Source organism: Hemitrygon akajei, chromosome 10 (assembly GCF_048418815.1).
Source record: "Hemitrygon akajei chromosome 10, sHemAka1.3, whole genome shotgun sequence".
Classification (NCBI taxonomy): Eukaryota; Metazoa; Chordata; class Chondrichthyes; order Myliobatiformes; family Dasyatidae; genus Hemitrygon; species Hemitrygon akajei.
The window spans coordinates 140,107,618-140,127,027 of NC_133133.1; the positions used below are offsets into that span (position 1 = coordinate 140,107,618).

The window sequence follows — 19,410 nt, forward strand, 5'->3', positions numbered from 1 at the left end:
TCAACATTCGGTAGGTTTCAATGAGATCCCTCAGCATTCTTCTAATTTCCAGTGAGTACAGGTCCAAAGCTGCCAAATGCTCCTCATATGTTAATCCCTTCATTCCTGGAATCATCCTCATGAACCTCCTCTGGACTCTCTCCAATGACAATACATCCTTTCTGAGATATGGGGCTCAAAACTGTTGACAATGCTCCAAGTGTAGCCTGACTAGTGTCTTATAAAGCCTCAGTATTATCTCCTTGCTTTTATATTCTATTCCACTTTAATTAAATACCAACATTGCATTTGCCTTCTTTACCATAGACTCAACCTGTGAATTAATCTTCTGGGAGTCTTGCACAGGAACTCCTAAGTCCCTTTGCACCTCTGATGTTTGAATTTTCTCCCCATTTAGATAATAGTCTGTACTATTGTTCCTTTTATCAAAATATATTATCATTCATTTCGAAACACTGTATTCCATCTGCCACTTTTTTGCCCATTCTTCCAATTTGTCTAAGTCCTGCTGCAATCGCATTGCTTCCTTAGCACTACCTACCCCTCCTCCTATCTTCATATCATCTGCAAACTTTGCCATAAAGCCATCAATTCCATTATCTAAATTATTGACAAACAATGTGAAAAGTAGCGGTCCCAATACTGACTCCTGAGGAGCACCATTAGTTACTGGCACCCAACCAGAAAAGGCCCCTTTCATTCCTACTCACTGCTTCCTGCCTGTCAGCCATTCCTCTATCCCTGCCAGTATCTTTCCTGTAATGCCAAAGGATTTTATCTTGTTAAGCAGCCTCATGTGTGGTACTTTATGAAATGCCTTCTGAAAATCCAAGTAAATGACATCCGCTACGTCTCCTTTGTCCACCCTCCTTGTTAATTCCTCGAAGAACTCTAACAGATTTGTCAGGCAGGATTTCCCTTTGCAGAAACCATGCTGACAGACTTATTTTATCAATGGTCTCCAAGTACCCCGAAACCTCATCATTAATAATAGACTCCAACACTTTCCCAACCATTGAGGCTAGGCTAACTGGCCTATAATTTCCTTTCTTTTGACTTTCTCCTTGCTTAGCTCCTCTTTCCCCTAGATTCCTGAATCTGGACTGCCAATCGCCTAGTCTCAGATGGTCACAGATCCAAGCAACAAGCTCAGAGCTTCAGGAAGACATCAGACATTGATTCTGAAATTTAGAAAGCACGCCAGACTCTGGAGCGAAGGCTCCCGAGTTCGAATCCAAGTCGGGCCACCCCCCCAAGCACGCTTTCCATCTGTGCCGTGTGGAGTGTCGAGCTAGCCACTCGGCCTCATTTTAAAAAAAGGGTTGAGTCAGGAACATTCATATCGTGACCTGGTTAATCCGAATGGAGACCAATCCTGACACCATGCGCCAGACAAGAATGGCTGACTGTCTGGTGCGACACGCAAAAAAAATATAGAAAGACAGAACAATCCTTGCCTACAAAATCTCTTTGTAATTCCTTGATAGTCAGCGAAGTCCAAATATGTGTTTTTTTTTGTCATCAATGTTGCTGTGCACTGCTTTAAAATTAAAAAGTTAACTAAAAACAATTGAAGATACTTGAAGCAATTACATCCAATACGAAATGCAAATAATTGAAAACAGCACAACTTGGTTTTCTTCCATGCAACATGCAATCCTCATTATAATAACAGATTTACAGACTTTACATCAGGTCTCATCAGGACCAGATTTGGACTCCTGAAGAGATCTCCCAACTGTAAATGTTGTAAGCTGGACATGATATTACACCATTGAAATGAAACAGCATTAGCTGGTCTTGCTACAACCACTAACTGAACTAAACATTGAGTTCCTACTCAGCAGCCACCATCCCCTTTTACACATTACTTGCTTGGATTTGCCAAGGAGGAGAGCCAGCCTACTTCAGTGTGAGATAACCCATGAGTATCTGCGACAAACTGTGGTTTTATTTACATATTTTTGAATTTGACATAAAAAATATATCTATGATCTAAATTATCTTCTTATGTAAAAGCTACTTATATTTGTGTGCATTTCCCATACAACACAATGTGCTGTGAACTGTGCATTATCCAGATCTTGCAGCTGGCAATGATGAGCCAGATATAGCTAATAGTGACACTCCCGAAGAAAAGCCTAATCACTTTGAACATTAAGGAGGCAAGCTAATTATTATTTCCTAGCTACCCAAAAGATTGTGAACCAGTTTTAGGGGTAATTAGTGGACTGACTGTTAGGTTTTCAAGTAGTAGCTGTATCTTACACAGATTCTGCTATTACAAAACACCCTTTCCTGCCCCAGTCATATTGTTTCCTGTTTGTTTCCACTTTACCATCCAGCTGTCAGTAAAGAGTTTTAGCTAAGTGTTCTCCAGTTAGTCTGTCAGCTCGACGTCAGTCCATACATCCTTGGCCACGTTTTGAGAGTTTGCTGAAGTTTTACCACCTCAGGGAAAAGATTGTGTAATATTCTGAATGCCCACTGCTTTGTGACCATTGGCACCTAAGCATACAACATTATTTGCCTGTTCCATTAGCTCTGACGATAGCTGACAGCTTTCTTCAAATCAGGGAAGAGGCTTTCTGAAATGGGCACTCAGTGAAGCTTTTAAGAGGACAATGCTTGTCGTTAGTTCTTTTCTTGTGGCTGTGGGTAGTAGTGTTCCCAACACAGACTTTCCTCCAAGAACCAAAGACAGCTGCAGAATGTTGAAGGAAATAGAGGAAGAAGCCATTGCAAATCGGCTTGTCTGTGACACTTAGCATCAAGCCGGTATTTGAATTGGAACTGATGCGGTAAAGAGGCAGTTGATGGTTTGTGCTTGTAGCATTGTCATTATGCTTTTTGAACCTAGTTGTATCAATGTAAAACAGGGGGGAAAGGCGTCCTTATGCCTGTGACTTCATGTTGTTTCCAACCACTGAGTCTTAGCCACCATCTTTATTTTGGATCACCAGCAATTAATCAGCATTTCAGGCAGCATCTATGGAGAAGAATAAACAAATTCCAAAGTAAATTTATTATCAAAATACCTATCTGTCTCTATAATCAATACTAAGATTCAATTTCTTGTGGGCACACTCAACAAATCCATAATAGCATAATAACTGTGATAGAATCAATGAAGGATCATGCCAACTTGGGTGTTCAACTAGTGTGCAAAAGACAACAGATTGTGCAAGTAGAACAAAATATGTAATAATAATAAATGAATAAGCAATAAGTATAAAGAGCATGAGATAGTGGTCTTGAAAGTGAGTCCATAGGTTGTGGGAACATTTCAATGATGGGGTAAGACCCCATCATTGAGAGGTAATGGTTGAGGGGTAATAACTGTTCCTAAGGCTCTTGTACCTTATTTCCTGGTGGCAGCAGTGAGAAGAGAACATGTCCTGGGTGCTGGGTGTCCCTGATGATTGATGCTGCTTACCTGTGACAATACTCCAGGTAGATGTGCTCAAGGGTGGGAAGGACTTTGGCCGTGAATGACTGGGTTGTATCCACTAGTTTTTGCAGGATTTTCTGTTCAAAGGCATTGGTATTTCTGTACCAGGCTGTGATGCAACCAGTCAATTTAGCCTCCACTACACATCTACAGAAGTTTGTCAAAGTTTTAAATATCATTCCGAAGGAACTTCATGCCTAACGAAGTAAAGGAGCTGCTGTGCTTCCTTCATAATTGCACATGTGCTGGACCATGACAGGACCTCTGAAATAATAACCCCGAGGAATTTAAAGTTGCTGACCCTCTCCACCTCTGATCTTCTGATGAGGATTGGCTCATGGACCTCTGGTATCCTCCTCCAAAATTCAACAATCAGCTCCCTGGTCTTGCTGACATTGAGTAAGAGGTTGTTCTTATGGCACCACTCAGCCAGATTTTCAATCTCCATCCTATATGTTAATTCATCACCACCTTTGATTTGGCCTACAGCAGTGGGGTGGGGGGGGATTAGGTTAAGCACACAGCCTTGTGGTGCAACTGTACTGATGGAGATTGCGGAGGTGATGTTGTTGCTAATCTGAAAAGTCTGCAAGTGAGGAAATCCAGGATCCAATTGCACAAGGAGGTATTGAGGCTAAGATCATGAAACTTATGGTTGTAGTTGATAAAGAGCATCCTGATATATGCATCTTTGCTGTCCATGTGTTCCAGGGTTCAGTGAAGAGACAATGAAATGGCATTTACTGTGGACCTGTTGCTCCAGTAGACAAACTGGAGTGAACGCAAGTCACTTCAGGCAGAAGTTGACATGTTTCATCACCAAACTCTCAAAACACTTCATCACTCTGAATGTCAGTGCCACTGGATATTTGTCATTGAGACAGGTTACCACATTCTTCTTAGGCAGCAGCATAATTGAAGCCAGCATGAAGTAGGTGGGTACCTCAGACTGCCCAAGCAAGAGGTTAAGGATGTCAGTGAACACTGCAGCCAGTTGATCAACACAGGCCTTTAGTACCTGGCCAGCTCTGACTGAGCTCAATGAGTTCACCCTCCTGCAGGCCGCTTGCATGTCAGACTCAGAGACTGAAATCACAGAATCGCAAGGGGCTGCTGGAGTTTGTGATGGCTCCTCTGTTCTTGCTTACGTTGCTGGATTTAACTCTATAAGAGGTGATAGAGTGACAGTCAACGTTTCATGCCAAGATCCTTCATCAAGACTGGAAAGGAAGAGGGAAGAAGGCAGAATAGTAAGGTGAGAGGAGTGATGTATGGGGTAACTCTCAGACTGGAGGAGCAACAACTCCTATTCCATCTGGGTAGCCTGCATCCTGACAGTAAGAATATTGAATTCTCTAACTTCCAGGAAATTCTTCACCCTCTCCCTTCTCTCTTTTTCCATTTCAAATTCTGGATCCCCTCTTAACCCTTCTCCTCTCTCCTGTGGTGCACTCTCCTCTCCTTCAGAATCCTTCTTCAGCCCTTTACCTGTTCCACCTATCACCTCCCAGCATTTTACTGTATCCTCCCTCCCTCACCCAGCCACCTTCCCCCTCACCTGGATTGACCTATCACCTGCAAGCCTGTACTCCTTCCCCTCCCCGCAACTTGTTATTCTGGTTTCTGCTGGTTTCCTTTCCAGTCATGATGAAGGGTCTCCGAATGAAATGCTGATTGTTTATTGTCCTCCATAGATGCTGCCTGGCCTGCTGAGTTCCTTCAGCATTTTGCGTGTGTTGCTCTGGATTTCCAGAATCTGCGGAATCTCTTGTGTTTATGAATTTATCAGCATTGTTCAAGCATTCCTATGGTTCTACTTGCTCCCTCCTTTTTATTCTGGACTCTTTCTGCAGCAATAATTGTCAAATGGTTATACTTTTGTACCTTGACCTCATACTATTGAGCTTGCTGTTCTTAAATCATGGTAAGAACATTTTTTGTTAAATGGCTTTTAAAGTACAGCTGTTTCAATCAACGGGTGAATTTTATATTACACTAACAAGCTGGTGTATCATGAATTACTTGTTGATTCAGGACCTGTTCATCCATCAAGTGTTCCATGTCTCACAAAGTAATAACGTACTGTTGAGATGCAGAGGGCAGGCAAGGTCTGCTGCAACCATTGGGTTTTCTCAACCGTTGAGCCATTATCCTCATTTATCTCTGCTGCTGCTCTGTTAATGAATTTTCTGACACAAACTGAGCAATTGGCTCATTAGCTGTTTGAGAAGTGTTAAGAGGAATATTATTGCTGATGTGTTGTGATAGGCTGCTAGCTAACTGAGAGTAGTGCGGTGAAGCAATTTTATTAATGGGCTGTAAATTGTGACCACAAACAAACACTTATACTTTTCATTTTGGATTTATGGAAAATATGTCTTGTGTTGACTACTTCTTCAACTAGGAAAATATCATCATGATTGAAGAGTTGATTACCTTCACTTCTGTCTATGCCAGACAGAGTACGGCCAAAGGGACCATAACACTCCCAGCAGTTTTCCGGAAAACTATAACTGAAATCAATGCTTGGATAAGGGCTTCCTACTGGGCTACACAGTGGGAATAATCTCTCCCTTCATATGAGTCTTTTTAGTGACAACTTTATATGGTATGACTTTTGTCATTTGAAATGCTGCCTTGTTTGTGTCTGTTGCTCTGAATATGACAGCTAAGTATTCCAGAGGAAACTTGATTTTCAAACTTCCTGAGAAATACTTTCTCAACAGATTTTAATGCATGTGCAGAATGATAGACGCATTCATTTAGTTGTAGTATCTGGCATGAAATCTTCATTCTGCTGGTAATGACAACTGTAATGAATAATTAGTATTGATCCCCTTTCTAATTACAGTAACACGAATTTCAAGTGAAAGAAACTGAAAGAATAGATAAGAACTTTACCTTTAAGATCCCAGTTAGCTTCTCTCCTGCCAAAGCATACAGAAATACCATTCACAAACTGCTGCAATTCCCAAATCAAGTATTTGGCATTCAACAATCTGAGTGATTTGAGAATGTCTTAATTATTGTGGATCATTATAGTGCAATGCATTTTGCTTCCTTGCGTGTTGATTTTAGCATTTGCTGTGGAGACTGGGTAATGTAAAGCTGTGAAGCAGGAAGGATTGCCACAGAGAACTAAGAAAGCTAAGTAATGCATGAATCAGTTATAAAGCAAAGGGAGCCTTTTTTGTATTAAAACAAATATTACACCTTAATGTGTTAGAAATAGGGAGAGGCACAGGTCATATGCCGTATCCTATCTGCTCTTCCATCATTCATCACGTTTGACCAGAGCTTTGAGCTCGGTATCTTCCTGCTCAGTCTCAAGACTGTATTTTCTTCCAGTTCAATAATTCATGCCAGCTTTGAGTGTATTCAATTCTCAATTCCTACATAGAGAATTCTAAAGATTCTACATCCTCCAGGTCTCAGGTTTAAAATGGTCAGCACATTATTTTATTTTAATTTATTTATTGAAAAACAGTGCAGAATAGACCATTTTGGCCCTTCAAGCCATGCCACCCAGCAATCCCCTGATTTAATCCTAGCCTAATCACAGGATAATTTTCAATAACTTCCAACCAGTATGTCTTTGGACTGTCGGCGGAAGCTGGCACACTTGGAGGAGTCCCACGTGGTCATGTGAGAACATACAAATTGCTTACAGCCAGCAGCAGGAATTGAACCTGGGTCACCTATACTGTAAAGCACTGTGCTGACCATTATGTTTCTGTGCCACCCTGGTTCTAGATATTACCCCTAGTTTTAGATTTCTCCTCCTGGGAAGACATGCTCACTACATCTGTCAGCTCAGAATTCCATGTTTCCACAACCTTTCTGCCTTTCATCTGAACTCCAGTGAGCACAGACCAACCCACCTTACTCAATCTTTCCTCAGCTCCACAGGACTGACCTTATGTATCTTCCCTTATTACCTCTGAACAAGTATATCCTTTCACAAATACTGCTACATGCGTTCCTGCAGGTGTAATCTCATCAAAATTCCATACTGTTGTCGCATTCCATTCACGTATTAATTACTTATTCTACCTGTCCGTTAACTTTCTTGTACCCAGGTTTCTCTGAGCATGAAGTTTAATAGCCTCTTTCCATTTAAATGATAATTTACTTCTCCATTCTTACTGTCTGCCAGAAGGACGAGCCTGCTCTTTGTCTGGAAAGCCATAGGAAATTGTAGCTGGAGCAGAGAAGGGAAAGTAGCGATATCAGTGTGATGATTGGTGTTCAGAGGGGGAATAGATGGGAACAGGTAGGGTGTATGGGGTTAGATTGTTGGATGCAATGGCAATACTGCAAGAATCTGCAAAGCTATTAATTCTTAATTCTCTGTATATGAGAAGAGTTTCCCTGAAGAAAACACTCGTGGCCTATAACTCCTGCTGTAATCTTAATTAGCTTATGAGCTGACTCATTCTTACTTGTTTTCACCTGCAGTGTTTCCCGGGCCATAAAAAGCCAACTGACATCTATTAAAATTAAAAAGAGCGTAACGGGGTAAATTTGTTTGTTGAACATCTATTTTCCACCTTCCCCAAATCCAATTGTGGTTTTTGTCATTTGTAATTTACTTCCATAGCTTTCAAGGTCTACAGTGATCAGCCGACAGGTTGCTTAGTTCCTAAATCCTGTTTTTGCTGGGAGCAGGTGGATTTACTGAGTCAAAGCAGAATGCTAACAGAAAATTACATTTGGTAGGCAGGAACGTAATATTTCCTGGGAAATGAGAAATCCAGAGCTTGCAAAGTTTGCTTGGTAGCCTGCTCACGTGCATTTGTGCTGACTTGAATGTTAGTACAGTGAATGAAATAGAAACATACATGGGAATACTGTCATACTCCCATGGCTTTGTGATTAAGTTTGCAGACAATACAAAGATAGGTGGAGGGGCAGGTAGTTTTGATGAAGCAGAGAGCCTACAGAAGCATGTAGACTAATTAGGAGAATGGGCAAAAAAGTGGCAGATGGAATATAGTGTTGGGAAGTGTATAGTCATGAACTTAGGGAGAAAAAATAAAAGTGTGGACTATTTTCAAAATGGAGAGAAAATTCAAAAATCTGAGATGTAAAGGGGCTAGGGAGTCCTTGTGTAGGATTCCCTAAAGGTTAATTTACAGGTTGAGTTTGTGGTGAGGAAGGCAAATGCCATGTTGGCATTCATTTGAGAGGGCTAGAATATAAAAGCAAGGATGTAATATTGGGGCCTTATGAAGCAACAGTGTGGTCTCACTTGGGGTATTGTGAGCAGTTTTGGGCCCATTATTTTAGCAAGGATGTGCTGACATTGAAGAGGTTTCAAAGAAGGTTCACAAAAATGATTCCAGGATTAAAAGGCTTGGCATATGAGGATGTTTGATGCCTCTGGGCCTCTGCACACTGGAATTTGGAACAATAAGGAGTGCCCTCATTGAAACATATCAAATGTTGAAAGGCCTCAATAGAATGGATGTGGAGAGGATGTTTCCTATGGTAGGGGAGTCTAAGACCAGAGGACACAGCCTTAGAATACAGGGGTGTCCTTTTGAAATGGAGAAGAGGGGGAATTTCTTTAGCCAGAGAGTGGTGATTCTATAGAATTCATTGCCACAGGTAGCTGTGGAAGGCAAGCCATTGGGTATATTTAAGGCAGGGGTTGATAGATCCCTGATTAGCAAGGATATGAAGAAGGCAGGTGATTGGGGCTGAGAGAAAAAAATGAATCAGCCATGATGAAATGGCAGAGCAGACTCAATGGGCCAAATGGCCTAATTCTGCTCCTCTACCTTATGTTTTTATAAACACAAGAGATTCTACAGATGCTGGAAATCCAAAGCAACACACATAAAATGCTGGAAGAACTCAGCAGGCCAGGTAGCATCTATGGCAATGAATAAACAGTTGACGTTTCAGGCTGATATCCTCCCTTTGAGAGCAACCACTTTTGTTGTCTGTGGTCTTTAGAATTGTACACACAATGTGGAAAGTTGCAAGGCAACTTTAAATATGGCTAATATATTGTAAAGTTCTCACATCAAAGGGATCACTTTCGGAATACTTTACGGGAGTGTTAGGCCGCAAATAGTACTTCAGCTGATGGATCCAGTGCGTTGATGTCCTTGTTAGAGAGAAAATTGAATTAAATATAATGAACTAATGAGCTCTGGAATGAAGGATAGAACCCCGGAAAAACTCAGTGGGTCAAGCAGCATCTGTGGAGGCAAAAGGTGTAAGTTAACACTTCAGGTCAAGACCCTTCTTCAGGAGCAATTCCAACATCTGCAGTCTATTTTGGCTTAAAACTAGTGAGCTCTCTTTGTCTTCAGAAAACACTTCCCATTTGCTGGATATTTCATCAAAACAAGGTTTTATGATTTCCCTGTCACTATTCATCTACAGTTTTTAAGCTGTACTTTTGATGATATTTGAATGATACAGAACACAAAGAGTTTAGTCAACATCTAACGCTAGTACTGGCTGGTTGACAGAGATGTATGTTCATGCCGTTGGCTTGTTCTTTCCTTTGTGGAGCTGTAATATTTTTCCTTCAGTTGAAAGGAGTTATAAAACAGGTGCCTACTTTTTTTTTGGACCCCGAATGCAGTTTATTCATAAAAATTGCAAATAGATATAGTGCAAAATCACTGTTTTCTAACAAGCAATTAGAGGCCAAGTGTATTGCATATTTGATCGAGCAATAAATTCCTGCTGGAATTTTCTTAATCTAATTTACCACTCAAACTTCATTACAGTTTATGTCTATTTTCTGGTTTATTATTTGCTTGGTTTAAAAGAAAATAAGATTAGTTATTCTATTTTTACACTCCAACAGAATGATGTAGTCTGCCATATTTGAAAGAAAATTGAATTGTGTGTTTCTTCAATTAGACTTCTTGCACTCAGTTTATTAGCATTGGTCCATGTTAGAACTACAGAGCATAACTCAGTCTTCAGGCCATTTTTCAACCAGCAGTTTTTCATCCACCACCTGTGCTTGAGTTGAGGATTGTCATCCTCTATCAAAGCTAAAATCTTAACTAGCTGTTATAAATTACACCCCCTCGTCCCAAGTGGGTGGCTGACAGGAGAATCATAGAATATTGGAAGGACAGATTAGAAACAATATATTACAAGAGTAGGTCTGATGGGAATACCCCAAGAGCCAGTATTGATTAATTGGGCCAAGTACCTCATTTTATATCAGAGAAAATATAAAACTATACCCTGAATAGATACCTCTGCAAATGGATTCTAAATTAAACCCTTATTGTTGGCTTGGTGGATTACTGTTACTCCTACCACATGCATCCAAATTTAAAATTGAAATTAAATAGGGTTAAATATGGTTAAAATGATTCAGTAAGGTTCTTTTTGATAAATAATACAGTCATCAGTGATCACGTTTCTACCCGGTCCTCACATTTAGGGTCTTTATGGTTTTTTTTAAGTGGGTTTTCATCGGCGAGCATCAAGTATATCTCAATACAATTTTTGACTTTCAGAGCTAGATAAGGTTATCAAATTGTTTTGTGGTTGGCAGTGGGCAGGTTGGGCAACAATAGTTCTTGCCTTCCTGTGCTGCCAGCATGAAGCTAATTGCTAACCGGAGGAGCAGCACGTCATATTCCTTTTAGCGATTCTGCAACCCGATGGGATAAATATTGAGTTGTCCTACTTCAGGTAATCTGCTGCTCCTGTGTCTCTTTTCCCTCTCGGTTCCTTCTGCTCAACCCAATTCCTCTTGTACCCAGCCCAGTTTCTACAAAACTCCCCTCCCATCATCAAGCATCTTTATCTTTCTCCTTGTCCACCCACTCTATCTGCTCATCACCCACACACTTCTCCACCTCCTATTCCCATCTGCCCACCTTCCTGATTTGTTTCCATGCTCTACCTTACTTTCCTATCAGATTCCATCATCTGCAGTCCTCTTTTTATATCCACCAGTCACCTCCCAGCCCCTGTTGCTATTTCCATACTTTCCTTCTCCACCTACCTATCATCCCTCCACACCTGGATCCACTTGCTGCTTGCCAGCTCTTGCACTATTCCATCTCCTCATCTCTTCATACGGACTATCTCTTTCAATCCCGATGAAGAGTATCTACCCAAAATATTTACTGTCCATTGTCCTCCATTGATGCTGCTTGCCCCAACTATGCATAAAAAGCTATCCCCATAAGTTTACAAGCTTTAATTGCACAGTTTACATTTGGCAACAAACCCACAAGAATTAATGGAGTTATTAGAAGCAAGCTTGCAATAGAAATTATACCCATATAAATTAGTCACAGTAATGCAAGTAGAAACATAGAAAACTACAGCACAATACGGGCCCTTTGGCCCACAATGCTGTGCTGAACATGTACTTTAGAAATTACCTACGGTTACCTATAGCCCTCTATTTTTCTAAGCTCCAGGTACCTATCCAGGAGTCTCATAAAAGACCCTATTGTTTCCACCTTCATCATAGTCGCCAGCAGCCCATTCCACACACTCACCACTCTCTACATAACAGAACTTACCCCTGACATCCCCTCTGTACCTACTTCCAAGTACCTTAAAACTGTGCCCTCTCACGTTAGCCATTTCAGCCCTGGGAAAAAGCCTCTGACTAACCACACAATCAATGCCTCGCATCATCTTATACACCTCTATTAGGTCACCTCTCATCCTCCGTCACTCCAAGGAGAAAAGGCCAAGTTCATTCAACCTATTCTCGTATGGCAACAGGCAACAGCCTTGTAAATCTCCTCTGCACCCTTTCTATAGTTTTCACATCCTTCCTGTAGTGAGGTGACCAGAACTGAGCACAGTACTCCAAGTGGGGTCTGACCAGGGTCCTATATAGCTGCAACATTACCTCTCAGCTCTTGAACTCAATCCCACCGTGGATGAAGGCCAATGCACCATATGCCTTCTTAACCACAGAGTCAACCTACGTAGCTGCTTTGAGTGTCCTATGGAATTCTTTTTTCAAAATACCGTATGTATTTCAATTTTTTTGGGTGTTAATATCTCTGAGGACCTAACCGGGTCACAACATATTGATGCAGCTATAAAGAAGGCAAGACAGTTGTTATACTTCATTAGGAGTTTGAGGAGATCTGGTTTGTCACCTAAAATACTCAAATTTCTACAGATGTACAGTGGAGTGCATTCTGACAGGCTGCATCACTGTCTGGTATGGGGGGGGGGGGGTGGCAATGCACAGGTTTGAAGTAAGTTGCAGAAAATTCTAAAATAGTCAGCTCAATCATGAGCACTAGCTTCCGTAGTATCCAAGACATCTTCAAGGAGCGGTGCCTCAGAAAGAGTCTTCCATCATTAAGGACCCCCACCACCCAGACTATGCTCTCTTCTGATTATTTCCATCAGGAAGGAGGTACAGGAGCCTGAAGACACACACTCAATGATTCAGGAATAGCTTTTCCCCCTCTACCATCTGATTTCTAAATGGACATTGAACCCATGAACACTACCGCAATAATTTCTGTTTTGGCACTACTTATTTTTACTGAACTATTTAAAATACATATACATAATTGCAGTAATCCAGTTTTTTTCTATTATTACATATTGCATCGTACTGCTGCCACAAAGTTTACACGTACACGGGTGATATTAAACCAGATTCGGATATTTTATTTATTTAGACATTATGAAGCTACAAGCATTAATTTTAAAAAAAACTTGCCTCCAAAAACAAATTGAATCTTAGTTAGGTAGTTGTTATAAAATCTGAACTTGTTGGAATTATTTTATCCTGTGGCATCACAGTAGGACAGATAGTTGCTCTAATTTAAATAGATAAGTTATATTTATTAATGGGAAAGGCAACAAGTGTATTTTATTTTCAATATACCAGTACACACTGAAATTACCCTTAAGAAAGTAATTTGGTGTGCGTTTGAATGGAAATTGTTGTATTGGGTGGTAAATGCAGAATTATTGTGGGAGCCCTCATCTTGAGAATATTCTTCTGTTTACTGTGTGGTCCACCCTACAGACTACGCAATCTTCTGCACTTCAGGCACAGCTATTTCACTGGCTGTCTTGTGTTTGCTACTGAAGTGTTGCTATGGAAACACAATGTGCCAAGCAGCCGGGCATGGCATCCTTTGAGATATCATAGTGGGACCAAGGATGATCCAGGCAGGACCCCACTGAAAAGGAAATTTAATGCTGGCACTCAGATTGGTGGGGAGAAAATACTTCTTAAATAACTGTGCAGTAAATACACATTAGTGTCTGGGGAGAATAGATTTTCCTCTTAATAGGCAGAAAATGTTCAATTTTTTGATAACAAGTGAGCTCAGACTGGAGAAATGTTTTTGCCCCTTATCAACTCAATATGTCTGCAGGCATTGAACTGGATGAATATATACAGCATTTAATACAGAAAGCCTTGAGGAAGTATTCTGAATGGTATGTGCTCGTTCAGACTTTTCATTCATAATGCAATGCCCATGGAAGTATCTTTCCCTTTCTAAAAGTTAGCTATCACTATTTTAATAATATTTGAACAGCCATAATTTAAAATAATTCAAACATGTCACACAGTGAACTGCTTTTAAAGTAAGGCAACTTATTATGCAGACTATTTTTCATACAACAGTCTGATGGTGATATAATGGCTATGCTAATTCACTACTCAGTCTGGGTTGTTATAATTAAGCTATTGAATCAAATAATTATCACCATCCAATTGGCTGTCCAATAAGGAGTTTAACTGTCATTACACTTATATACGGTAATGTACAACAAAAACATATTTTAAAAAACCTGTTTACAGAACCTTACAGTTTTTCATATTTTTCATCCAGCTTTCTGCATTGGATGTTCCTACACTCATTTGTGAAGCATTACACTGCAGCTAATTTATCAGGCTACTTACCCAGAGACCCAAGCTCAAATCCCACCATGACATCTGTGGAATTTAAAACAGAAGTTAGGCATTAGTAATGACCATAAAACTACCAGAATGCTGTAAAACCCAACCTGTTTAATTTGTGCCCTTCGCAGAGGAAATCTGCTGTTCTCAACCAATATAGCCTATACATAATTACAGAGTCACCAATGTGTTTGACTGTACGACAAGCCACTCCGTAATACATGACCTGACATTGAAACGGGGAACGGAAGCAAATGAATGGATCACTTGCAGTCAACCAAGGCAAGGACTTCCTTGCAAACAGCTGGGGACTGGGGTCAAAATTGGGTGAGCTGTCATGGGACATAGAACCGTACAACGCAAGAAATTCCTCTTTAGCTCATGGTGTCTGTGCCAAACACGATGCAAAATTAAACAAAATTTCTTCTTCCTGCACATGATCCATAACCAGCTTTTCTCTGCATTTTTATGCTTTTATCAAAAAGCCACAAGTACCATTATTGTTTCCTGTGCCACTATCATGCCCAGAATCTCGTCCCAGGGATCTACCACTCTCTATGTAAAGAAAAACTTGCCTTGTACACCTCCTTTCAACTCTTCTCCTCTCACCTCAAATGCACATCCTCTAGTATTTCACATTTTTACTATACGAGTGAGGGTCTGAAAACCTTATCTATGCCTCTCTGAATTTTATATTCTTCCATCAGGTCTTCCGTCAGTCTCTGAGGCTCCAGAGAAAACAAAATAAGTTTCTTCAGTTTCTTATGGCTCATACTCTCTAATCCAGGAAGCATCCTGGTAAACCTCTCCCGCCCTTTTCAAAATCTGCTCACCTTTCCTGTAACGGGAAACCAGAATTGTACACAAGTTTTACATAGCCTTCCTCTTATACTCAATTCCCCAAGCATGGTATATCACAGATTGGTCAAGTAACAGGCTTATGTTATTGTACTGGCAGAATCATTCAAAGGAAACAACCTCCTAATTTCCTCTGTTACAATCCTGGATGCATTCTGTCCCTTTGGCAGAATGGGCTCACCTAATGTGCTAACACATTAGTATGTATATAAATGAGAGGGCATGATTCTGGAAACCCTCAATATTGATTCAGATCTATGACAACTAATGGTACCAGGTCAGACATTGATATGTTAATCTTCTCCTCCCTCAATTTACTGCTCTCCTCAACCAGTGAACCAATGCTCCTCCATGTTCGACAACTCTTTGGAAAAGTATTGAAAGTAGGTGGGGAGCTTCAGGGTCTATGACCAGCAGGGGCTTGGTAACACCACTTAGTGGTTCATAATGGGCAGAGCTGCCAGGCTGCGAACTAAAATGAGAGATGAACCTATATGACCCCATTCTCCTTGATGAACCTGCAGCAGATGCATTTGTTCACAGTAGGATTGGTAGGAAAGATCTCCCGGGGAACAGGGTCTTGCCTTCACACCGGGGCCATCCATTTCTAAGCAGTATGGACTCAGAACAGATCTGCTGAACCGGGCATCCATGAGGTGCTATGGACCATCATCTTTAGCAGGATTCATGGTCCAAAATAAACTGAATGGCATGCTGGGAGCAGTAGTACTTCAGAACCATAGAACATTACAGCACAGAAATGGGCCTTTTGGCCCTTCTTGGCTGTGCCAAACCATTTTTCTGCCTAGTCCCACTGACCTGCACCTGGACCATATCCCTCCGTACACTTCTCATCCATGTACCTGTCCATTTTTCTTAAATGTTAAAAGTGAGCCCACATTTACCACTTCATCTGGCAGCTCATTCCACACTCCCACCACTCTCTGTGTGAAGAAGTCTCCCCCCCCCAATGTTCACTTTAAACTTCTCCCCCTTCACCCTTACCCATGTCCTCTGGTTTTTTTCTCCCCTAACCTCAGTGGAAAAATCCTGCTTGCATTCACTCTGTCTATACCCATCATAATTTTATATACCTCTATCAAGTCTCCCCTCATTCTTCCATGCTCCAGGGAATAAAGTCCTAACCTATTCAACCTTTCTCTGTAACTCAGATTCTCAAGTCCCGGCAACATCCTTGTAAACCTTCTCTGCACTCTTTCAACCCCATTAATATCCTTCCTGTAATTCGCAGACCAAAACTTTATCTATTGTCTTAAAGCTGCAACACGGGAATTCATAATAGTAAACAGTAAAAGGGAGCATACACTGGTGGGGCCCAAGGGTTGTGTGCAAAAGCAAAGCTGAAGCACTTGTCGCTGATCCAGCCCGAAGTGCCAAGCAGGTGATCAATCTCTTTCTTCCTGAGATCCCCGCTGTGGTGGGAGCCAGTCTTTACCAAATTGATTCACTCCACCTGGTATCAAGAAACAGCTGAGAGCACTGAATTCAGCAGAGGCTATGGGACCAGACAACATCGCAGCTGTAGTACTGAAGGTCTTGCTTCACAGCTGATACTGTTGCAGCTAAGCTGTCATATTCCAACACAGGCACCTGGCAGTGTTCAAAATTGTTCATTTTATCCTGTTCACAAAAAGAAAGACAAATCCAATTTGGATAATTACAAACTCACTCATGAGCACATGACTGAAGGTAGTTATCAACAAGTGCTACCTAGTATTACTTGCTGTCAAGCTGTTATCACAACCTTGGACTAAAGAGTTGAACTGAGGGAAACATTTCTTGATATCAAAGTTGCATTTGACTGAATGTGGTGTCAAGATAGTCTGATAAAACTGAAATCCAATGGCATCAAGGGGAAAAAACTCAAAAGTAGGTTTACCTCACAGAGAGAAACATCGTTGTAGACAACCATTCCAGATATATGATATCAGTGCAATAATTCCTCAGGCCGGTGTCCTGGCCCCAACCATCTTCAGCTTCTTCATCAATGGCTTTCTTTGTTAAAATTATCCCAGAACCTTTGATCTTACCTTACCTTGGTCCCTCAGTCTTTTAACAGGACAAGGAAAAGAAGCTTCAAATGTTGGAAACCTGTAAATGGTTAGCAAGCATTTCAGCAATAGTTACAGGATAAGAATAAAAGCAAGCTTATATATCATAAGAAGCACATGTCATTTATCAATCGAAAGAGAAGAAATCTATCAAGGTGAAAGTTGATTTTTTTTAAAGTATTTTAAAGCTTTTTGTTTTATGTCCAAAGTTACATACTTTCATTCTCCTATGCTACTGATTTTGCAGTCAAAATATATTCTTAGAGCGAACGCTAACTTTGATATAAGAATGAACACAATCTTTAAATGATTGGGCAAGCTTTCAGTAATGTGTTCAGAATTATGAAGAGAAAGACTTATTTTGTTGTAGAATATACCAAATTTGACATGATAGAATATCATGTTCATACCTTATTTTAGTTTTAAGCCACATGAAGAGAATTTGATCTTGATACATAAAATATGGTAAAGTCTTCTGTTTATGAAGTTGACTTCTTCCACCAACTCTACTTTGAAAACTGTACACTCTGCTCCCTCCTCATTTGGGAGGAAGAATTCCTGAAATGATAACTGCCATTTCTTTCTCCACAGGTGCTGTGTGACTGGCTGAGTTATTCTAGTACTCCTATTCATGTTTCAGATTTCAGTATTTACGATTTTATTTGCCTTGCTCTGCTAGAGGATTGGATGGTGAATGGGAAGAGACTGAATTGGGTTGCAAAAGCTACAAATTACTAGATTCCAATTTGCTGACATTTTCCTTTTGTTTTCATGCACCAGATTTTTCTCAGAAGTGATCGTGTGTCCAGGATGGTTAACAGTGGAGGGTGCTCGGCAAACGATTTTCGAGATGTCTTCAAGAAGAATATTGAGAAGCGGGTTCGAAGTTTGCCAGAAATTGATGGGCTTAGCAAGGAAACCGTGCTCAGTTCCTGGATGGCCAAGTTTGATGCGATTTACAGAGGTGAAGAGGATCTGCGTAGTAAGCCTGCCCGGATGCCCTTAAGTGCAGTGTCTGAGCTCATTCTTAGCAAAGAACAATTGTATGAAATGTTCCAGCAGATCCTTGGGATTAAGAAAATTGAACACCAGTTGCTTTATAATGCATGCCAGGTAAGCAGATATATCAGGTTTTTATACTGATTGTAAAATACACAGTTTTTAACATTTATCAGTCAGATTGTTTATTGTGAAATTCTTTAAGGTGTAAGTAAAGGAAGGATTTATAACTATGCATGCATATAGGGCCCAACCGAGCACAAATGATTCATAACCAGTTAAATGACTTTGAAGTGTTGCTTGGTCAGATCTTTGGCTGCAGAGCCCTAGGTCAGTGTGAAACCACTACATATGGCAGGAGAGGTTACACCAGCTGGGAGTAAGTACAAGGAGGGCTTTGTATGTCAAATAATAGATACCCAGGGTGGAATTACAGACTGCAATTCAGTTAAGGGGTTTAGGAGTTTTTAAAAAATAACTGATAGCTGACATGGGCTGGAATCTAATCAAGAGGTCTGATGGTTTATATATTAAATAGTCTTTGTGATTTTTGAATGCCCACATCCATGTAAATGCGAAGTCTGTAGTGCTTGGTCTCTAATAGCCTTGAAGCTCTTTGCCATTGGGCAAAGAGGACCTCTGTCAAAATCTCTATGGTAAAGTCCATTTAAAAAAAGAAGATCATGGGCCAGTCTTTTCCACTGCTCAGAACATTCTTGACCTTAGGGTCTGCAGAGAAGAGAAGAGTCTGCAGAGCAAGAGCTTGCAAGCATCAGATATTATCAATGGTGAAGTAATTTATTATCACTCTGCTGGATGAAGGAAAAGCATAGGTCAGGGAAGCTAATGAAATTCTCAGCTCGGCATCAAGGCTATGCTTGAGGGATCACTGAAGAGGGCAGGTATGAACCGGGTTTCCTATCCTATATTCAAAGGGGTTACATAACTGCACAGCAATTTATGTCTTCTGTGTCAGCTGTAAAGATGAGACCGGATAGCCAAGACCTAGATCAGGAGAGTAGTCATGTTGGTAACTTGTGAAGGATATTGCAAATGTACTGACATAGCAGCTGCACTGTTTAGACCAACCCAACTTGGTTCTTTTAACTTTGTGTGTTGGGGGTTGCTGCTTTCCATCT

At 40.7% G+C, this 19,410-nt stretch overlaps 1 protein-coding gene across 13 annotated transcripts in view; it reads left to right on the plus strand.

The window, feature by feature from the left end:
- Positions 1–19,410, plus strand: part of cadps2 (Ca++-dependent secretion activator 2) — a 669,949-nt gene that overhangs the window by 197,534 nt on the left and 453,005 nt on the right. For all 13 annotated transcript variants that reach the window (XM_073059126.1, XM_073059121.1, XM_073059123.1 and 10 more), the window contains exon 3: positions 18,053–18,385. In XM_073059126.1, coding sequence (XP_072915227.1) covers positions 18,053–18,385 — 333 coding nt within the window. The remainder of the gene's footprint in view (positions 1–18,052; positions 18,386–19,410) is intronic.